Here is an 8,908-nt window from a genome sequence, read left to right as displayed (position 1 = left end):
TTTATCACTTAATGTAGAAAGTCATTCTACAGCAAAAAGACTCACCTGGCGTTTCTTTTTTTGAATTGACCCAAAAATCATGGCACTAAGGACTACTGCAATGACCACGAACGCCGAGAAGATTACTGGCGCAATAGGTTTGCCTTTACCTATAACTTCACGGCGATACGTTAAAACAGAGGCATCTTGTTGAAGGTCGTCATGACATTCAAAACACGACAAAACAGCAAAGATAAAACATAATCGCCAAAGTTTTTCCTGTAAACCAGTTAACTTTCAGGACCGCGTAAAGCAAGTACATGGGTAAGTTGATTATTGGGTTGAAAAAATCAGCCAACGCCATATTAGCAATCAGAATATTTGGAAAGGTGCGAAGCTTTTTAAAGCGAGCAATGATACCAAGAACAACTCCATTACCAAGTACTGCAAATACAGCCAGGATGGGTATAAAAACAAACGCGCAAATTGTCATGAACAAGAAATCTTCGACTTCCATGATTTTTCTGGCGCGTCCTCGCGTTAAAACGAAAAACAAGGAATGTTTTCAAAGAGCAACACCGCATTGAGGCATTCTATATAGCAGCTGACTTTGCCGACAAAGTCCACTTGAGTTGAGCGGAAAACATCGACAAAGTTGCTTTGCATATTCACCATATGGTGACCTTGACAAATTTTATACATTTTCAGTAGTTCCGAAAAAGATCCATAGTTTTGAAGTGAGAAGTTCTCGTATTTTCGATCCACACTGCCAGATATACAATGTCAGCAAACCATGTACGGTCCCCATCGATGAGTTTCAACCGTATTCAAACTACTCTTCAGTTTTCTATTTTTAATACTTCAGCCGAATAAAACGCTCACGGAAAACAACCACTTCTCTTTGAAGCAGCGTAAAAAGCGGCAGTTGTATGACTTTTCATTACCAACCCTTCAAACGGCTAAATCTGTTTAAAATGGTCGTATTACCGACAACTATGAATCAAAACGAGGCAACCATAATAATTACCTTTTTAGGCCAGAATTTACCAGTCTCCTTTTTTGGGGAATGTGAGTGCGTGTCTGATAAATGAATCCTACAGAATAAAAATTATATTTTTTGTCATAATGCAATGGTGTTAAGCGGCCAAAAGATTTATTTATATCCTATATCTAGTTTCCCAGTTCAAAAGTTGGATATCACTCTCCAGTGAATAAGTGTTTCGAAAACATAATAACGCTTCTCCAGATAGTGAATTTACCCGTTGAATAGTTTTTTTTAGTATATAATAAAAAAAACAGTGGATAGTGTTTTTCGCGCGCTCTGATTGGCTACTCAATCAGTGAATATCCTGCACTATTCACTGGTTCTCCTCTAGTTCCTCCGCGCGAGCGACGTCAAACTCTCGTAAGTTGCGAGCAAAATGCCTTCCCGGTTGCTGCCGTAACAAACAAAGAAATTTCACAACTAATCAAGCAAGCTGTTCCCGAAATACACGAAGAAGGTGACGAAGTTCGGTTTGGAAGTTTTAACAGGTAAAGCTTTGTCTTTTTGACTTGAATTTATGGCTAAAACCAGTGAAAAAGTTTTTTGTTTACAAACGCAAATTAAGCTTAAGTCTTGCGTTACTTTATTTAGTTGACTTCTTCATAAATAAGCTTAAAACTAAATTTAATGATCTTTTTTTACAGAATGATTTTAAATACAAAAAAAAGTCACAACTCATTTTGAAGAAATTTCCCCGCAACAGCTAAACAAATGCCTTCAAAAGTTTTATTCGTCGGCAAGAAAAAGCCACAACAGCGGCCGTTCGGTCATTGCGCGCCACAATTGTAATCGTTAGCAACAGTAAATGAGTTAAAAATCATCATTTTTGTGCTCAATTATCTCACTGTTTTAGGATATACTAAAACAATTATTCACCTCAGTGTCGGTGGCTAGTGGTGAATATTTACCTCGCCGCTTCGCGCCCTCGTTAAATTTCACCACTACCCACATCCACTTCGGCGAATAATTGTTATTTACGCCCGATTTCAGTGCAGACCAGGGCTGCACACAGTAATGTAAACCGTGACACAAACTTCACAAATGGGCTTTGTTTGTCACATCACCAGCGAGGCAGTCGGAGTCGTAAGCGGCACTGAAGTCATTCATCTCGGTTGATATAAGGATAAATAGTGCTGATCTCATTTCTAGACCCCTCGTAAATTTTTGTTTATATAGTCTCCCCATTATCTTCAACGGTCACTTTAGATCACTTTTGAAAATGTATGTTGAATAGCATACGAAATGTCAAGTTTATAAAAATGCGAAGCTATGCGAAAGCTCACAATGTTTATCACCGCTGTTTGTGTTTTATTTTTGATCAAACTACAATGGCCCAAGGGACCGGTCATTATTTATCGCCTGGGGGGGGGCTGGAGGGAAGCGGAGGATTTGGAGCTAAACAAGGTGAGATTTATTTTAGCCGATCCCCCCTATGAACGTTACTTCACTGAAGTGATCCCCTCAAATAACATTTGATGACTTTCGCGATCCCCTTCCCCATGCCTTCATTTTCCAAGCAAATTTGAGTGGTCCCCCCTCTGAATCCTTCCAAAGTTTTCAGTGATCCCCCCTTTTGGGTTCTCAGTTACGACTGATCCCCCCTTTTGTTCTCCTAAAAATCAAGTGATCCCCCCTAAAATCCTCCGCTCCCCCCCGCCCCCCGGACGATAAGTAATGACCGGTCCCCAAGAACAAAAATCGCTATGATACTCCAGCTCTTCCTTGACTGCGATTATTCTTTCCCAACTCTCTATAGGTTGCCGCTACATTCCTGAGGATGACGCAATTTATTTGAAACCAGGGACTTGTGATTTTCCCGGGGGACACACATAGTTTAAGTCCACCCTACCCCGTACCGTCTCCTAAATCATTTCTCCGAAAGTGACTTCTATAAATTTCTGATTTCTGTCAGTGTGTCGAGGTAAACATTTCTCTTAGTCGTAAAGCCGAGTTCTGCAGCCATGATCCCGGCCTTCGCGTGTATACGTGTGGAAAAATCGGAGTAAACACTGCACTTTGGTTTGAGATTTAATTCCCTTTTTGAAAGACTTTTTTTTTTTTTTTTTTTTTCCAATTTTTTTTCCTATATGCTGCTAGCACCAGCTGGAAGGAGGTGCTCAAAACGTTTTTCTAAAGGATACTCCGCGCCGCCGTGGGTCAAGCCCTTAACTGTTACAAGCCGATTCTGACCAGTTTTCTTAAGTCTGTTTCAGTCGATTTTTAAACAAACTTGAAAGACCGAGACATATACTTCATATATGTTACACTAAGTGCTAAAAATTCATCCACGGCAGTTTTTAACGGTGCTCTGGATCCTAACACGGACGGACTCTCGGCTAACCAAATAGGTTTTTTAGTACTTCCGCGGCTGTAACTTTTTGGGGATGCGCATGCTTCGTCCCGCAGCCCAAACCTTAGCCTTTTTCATCGCAAATATTCAGTCCCATTGCATATACTTCAACTGAATACACCTTTCACTGAATCCCCTTCCTATCGTCCAACGAACGTTTTTGTCATTAACCTCCAGCTGGTTGTTGCTTCTCTCCGATGTAATTTCAAAGAAGCTTCGAAAATAAATGCCTTACTTTCTCGTGTCTTTATCCGCCCTTTCGGGCGGAACTTCCTCGATAGTCCAATTAAGGAATATCCCTCGGGCCAGCGGGACGTGGTCATGAAGTTTCAATTCCTCGATGGCTCTTGGTCAGGTAAATTTCAAAACTAAACTACTATTATAGTTATTGGTACTTAGTTTCGCGAGTATTTAATTTCGTGATTTTGGCGAGAGAGTATTTCACGGGGCTTTATTTTTGATTCAGTCTTGAAGTTTGGACATAATAATTTCCAGACGAAGAAAACCTGGTCTCATTCTTGTGCTTTGAATTAGCTTTAGTGAAGAAATCGCTAACGTCACATTCAAGCAAGTATGAAGGGTTTCAAATTTCTAGTTAAAATGGAAAAGCAATGTGTGAAAGCTTTACAATTAACGTTATTTCACTTACTGAAGATACAAAACGGAGCTTACAGTATAACAAGTTAGCAAGATATATTGTCGATACATATCCCATACATGTTGTTTCTATCTCAAGTTAATGTATTTTTTCTGTAATTTGAATTTTCTATATGAGTGTCGTAGGATTTATTTTCGCGAAATTACTGAGTACCAATAAGGCAAATATCACTTCAAAAACTCAATGAAAAAACAGTAACAAAAGTCTTTGCTAAAGTGGTTTTATTTGGTTCAGCAAATGGCGAGATACTGGTGTACCTCCTGCCTCTTAACTTTTCTAGAAATGATGTAAACAGACTCAATTTCTGGTCGTGAATTTCTCAGACTAAAGATTGAACTGTTTTCTCTGTAGTCCTCATGACATGATCAGAAATTTATCTGTATAGAACATCAGTAGTAATTACAATGGATCTAAGAGGCACATCGCACGAGAATGATTGGCTATAGACCTTTCCCGCATTCCCCTCCAGTGAGCAAACAGAGAGAAATGAGATCGAGGCTCCTCGGGTGAATAGGCCCTTTGCAGCCAGCCATTCAGGTGGTACAAAACCGCAATGCTAGAGAGCAAAAGTCGCAGTGGGACAAGACAAATAAGGGCATACATAATTCTAAATGGTAATTTCCTTTGTTTGTCTTGTCCCAGTGCGACTTTTGCTCTCCAGCATGGCGGTTTTGTACCACGTGGTTAGCTGTAAAGGGCCTATTTTCATACGAAATGTTGTATTTTGTCCACCCGAGCCTCGCGTTAGTGCCTCTGTTTACGGGAATGCGAAAAAGGTCTATTTTCTTATTTTCTAGTAAACATAACACAAATTGGATTCTACCGTAACACGGTTTTCTCATCCTACACGTGATTGACACAGGTTCATGCCTACAATTTCATCAAACATCAGGATTCATGTTTTCCCGAAGTCATCATTACATAAACACTGACTCGATATCACGTTTTTGAACTTCTGATTCATCTATAAGCTTCTATGTCACCAAACAAGTTTTGTAACCTCTGTCATAGAGGGACCCTACACCTCAAGAAACACCACCACCACAACCAACACCACTTTACGTAACTATTATTATATCTTCGCTTGCTTCAAACATATTACACTTTCAAACTGAGCATGATTACTAATTTCAGCAGTATCGATGAATAAAAAAACTCCTGGAAAGGACTATAATAATTATTTTAAATCTTAGCATTTGGGGTAGTCGCTACTGGGAATTTAGTTCAACTGAAGTTTTAGATATCCTCAGCTAACTTTACATTCATTTAGTTTCCAGGCTATTCCAGTAACTGCTGAAAGGCACCTTTGAAGGTATCAGCAGTCTGGGGCCCGACAAAAGACAATAGATTTGAAGGTTTCCCTTTTATACAGATGTCATAGTGGGGGACAAAAGTGTGACCAGCCTTTCGTTCTTCTGTGTCTGTTTCTTTCACTTGTGCTGTTACAGAAGGGTCTGAGATGTGCCTAAAAAATTAACATCAAAACAAAACTTTCATGATTCCACGTGCATTTTTTCCATAACTTTGTTGATTCTATTTATTAAGGATCAGTATCATGGTGCACAAAAAAGAGTGAATTTTGAATAGAATAATAAAAGGTTTAAAGCTATTCAGAATTTTTTCCACAAGTTTTAAGGGATCTTTACCTGATTTTTCTTTATAAGTCTGGACTTTTGCTTAGTTTGTCATTCTTGTTATTCTTGCGATATTCATCGGGATATTTTTTTGTTGCAATGAAATTTCTTGTTACTTTTGCGATTTTTGAAGACCTCTTTAGATTTCTGTAAGCAGGTTTTATTAAACATATTCTTTTGCAAAAATTGCAACAAATTTTTGCTACAGCTTGCGGTCCTTGTTGAAATTGTTATTCTTGATTTATTTGCTATTTTTCTGTACATTTGTGATAGCAGTTCTCTTCAAATCTTTTTTGCCAAAATCGTGAAAACAATTTGCTAGCCAATTTTTGCTAGTGTGTTCAATCCTGGACATAAGTGCCATCGTGAGCGGATAATTACAGGTCACATTTATCGGTCACAAACTTTGTGCAACAACCAAGTTTAATCCTTCCTTTACTATGGCCCTTTTACATGATTTTCGTTTACGTTGAACGATTTGTAAACTAAGCAATAATCTATCTTTTTTTTCTCGAATGCTTATTCGAGATTATAACATTTCAATTAAGTTGAAAATTTATTGCCATTATTGAATGTCCTTATCTTTAGTATGTAAAAATCTTTATTGACCACACAAAAATTAAGATGTTTGTTTAAATTATTATTTCTGCAATGATTACACATTAAATATATCAACTGAAATTTTGACACTAATTAAAATTTATTTCCTGATGATGGAGGGCAAAAGGTGTATATGTGAGGAGTTACCTTGCTGCCTCTTCAGGATCAAGGCCACACTTCAAGGCGATTTCTCTTAGAGTCTCCACCGAGTCAATTCTCTTGTCATCAACATAATAAGCCTTATACAGCTGTTTAACTGTTTGGATTTGTTTACCAACTGTAGCGGCATAGTCAACCAGGCAGTATGCCTTTGTTGGAGGAACCTTGTACTTAGGGAGCTTGAATTCAATACCCTGAAAGAATTGTTAATTACTTGAATCAGAAATTTTAACAGAGCCAGGAGCCCATGATGATGAATGGTTTAAAAAATATAATTTTCAAGCTTCTACCTGTTAAAGCCATATTTGGTTCAAATGTAGCTTTTTTTTCCTTTTTCATATTTTATGTAATTTCCAACACTTCACCTCAGTTTGGAGACCAACCATGGCCCAGTGGCGAGGCCAGTCTCTGCCAGATAAGAGGCCTTCACGCTCAATCCCAAAGGTAGCACCGTATACATGTACATTGTACATCTACAACTGTATAGATTTAGTTTGTTGGTTCTGCCTCTTACTCTAAGAAGTTTACAACTCTGAGTAGTCCAGTTTTCCCCTCAAATGAAAACTAACATTTCTTAACCCTTTAGGTACCAATGTCCACATCGAAAATCTCCAAACTTATCTCAATACATTTCCTTATTAAAAGGAGTAATGCCACTTTAAGTCAAGAAAATTTGATAAAACAATTATTCTTTTATCATTTTTCCCTTGACTAGATAAATAACCTGGATAAAGTCCTTAAGAATTCAAGTCCAGGAAAAGTCCCAGGTGCATTTGACATATTGAGCGAGTCCAAATAGACGCGATTAAGTTTGAAAGAATAGGAACATTATCACTGCCGTCATTTTTGTCATTGCTTTAAAGGTCCATTTTTTGTCATGTAAGTCATTGTAAGTGAATTTTGATGTTCTATATATACTTCATATAAGACTATAATGTCCTAAGCCACACCCATATTATTTGGGCACCAATTCAGATTGTGGTTATGTCGAGGGTGGGGGTGATTGATGTGTGGGAGGAGGGTATTGCAAGAGAGTAAAAAAGGTCTTCAGATTTTAGATCTCGAGGGGTTTGCATCTTTGTGTTCTTCCAGTCATATGCAGCTGAAGTATAAATGGGTTAAAAGGTTTTTCAGCCACCTTCTTGCTTTAACTGTTGCTCCAATCTCCTCTTAGAAGTTGTTTATTACACAGTTACAATAATTATTAATTGTGTCAGTAGTTTTCACTAGAAAACCACCTTGGAATCAGTTTTTTCAAAGACCACAAGGTCCACAGCGATTGTTTTTATTTCTGGATTTAAGCCTCATTTTACCAGAATCAACCACCTGAGGCATTTTTCCATATTGACAGGATGAAAGTTTGGAAACAAAACGAGCAAGTCAAGCCATAATTCCAACTGACAAAATTTACATACCAAGTTAGCCATGTACTTTGGTGTCTCTTCCATGTACTTTTTTGCCTTATCTGCACCAAATTTCTTGGTGAAGTAATCCACCAAAAGTACTCCTTCCTCTGGAAGGCTGAGGTTTAGATATTTGGGCCTGTAAATGATCTCAAAGGAGGCATCACTGGAAAATGCGTTCATGGCTTCCTCCAGTGCATGGTCTCCTTCGTAACACCTATTTATACACAAAAAACAAACAAACAAGAATGAACAGCCATTCACACGAGAAAAACCTTATTATAATTAATTAGTTGAGCAGTATAAAGGAATCACAACATAGCAGGAACATAGCATGAGATTTGGAAGGTGTACACACAGAAAGAAAACTTAGAGCGCCGAAGGCCTTTTTCTTGTGTTTTCCCCAGGACATTTTTAGTAAATAAATGTGAAGGAAAAGGCTGCAAGGGGGCAGGGAAGGGACATTTTTTCATTAGTTTTTTCACCCCACTAAAGTGTTTCTTGCCATCCTTTTACAGAATAATAAAGGAATAAAGGAAATACCAACACAAGACACCAATAAACTGCAAAGTTAGCAGTCATCCTGATTTAATGATAAAAATGCTTTCAGAAATTTTTTTTTCCAGATTTCAGCTGTATGCACAAGCTATGTACACCTTGCACGTATATGGACGCTGGGCTCCTATGCAGACAGTGGTTACCAGTGTAGGGGTAGCAAGGGTAACAAAGTAGGCTCCTCCCCTCTCCCCAATTAACTCTTTCAGCCTACAATGACATTTACACCTTAGATCATACTTTCTACCTTCCACTGCCAGTCACCCAGAAATACATGGCAGCTACAAACAGGCAATACTAACAATACTTAAGTTACTCATAAACAGTTACTCATCAGAAATATTTGAACTCAGCAAATTGAAAGAAATTGATGAAAGGATTCTCAAAGTTTCTGCTCCAAATCAAGGGGTAGATCTTGGATAGTAGGGTATTATATTAAAACACTCACATCCATACCTTGCCTGTGCACAGAAACCCCTAACTGAAAAGCTTAGATGAACTATTATCGAAACATTTTGGAGCAAT

General features: G+C 38.2%; 1 protein-coding gene across 1 annotated transcript in view; it reads right to left on the bottom strand.

Moving 5' to 3' along the window:
- Positions 1-4,236: 4,236 nt before the first annotated feature.
- Positions 4,237-8,908, bottom strand: part of LOC140921201 (uncharacterized) — a 5,046-nt gene continuing 374 nt past the window's right edge. Inside the window, exons 2-4 of the mRNA XM_073371182.1 lie at positions 7,841-8,045; positions 6,414-6,619; positions 4,237-5,497 (exon numbers count right to left, since the gene is read on the bottom strand). Coding sequence (XP_073227283.1) covers positions 5,311-5,497; positions 6,414-6,619; positions 7,841-8,011 — 564 coding nt within the window. The 5' untranslated portion in view covers positions 8,012-8,045 and the 3' untranslated portion in view covers positions 4,237-5,310. The remainder of the gene's footprint in view (positions 5,498-6,413; positions 6,620-7,840; positions 8,046-8,908) is intronic.

The sequence above is a fragment of the Porites lutea genome, chromosome 1 (genome assembly GCF_958299795.1).
Source record: "Porites lutea chromosome 1, jaPorLute2.1, whole genome shotgun sequence".
In the NCBI taxonomy this organism is placed as follows: Eukaryota; Metazoa; Cnidaria; class Anthozoa; order Scleractinia; family Poritidae; genus Porites; species Porites lutea.
The sequence above is the reverse complement of the archived record's forward strand: the minus strand, read 5'-3'. Positions and strand labels throughout refer to the sequence as shown.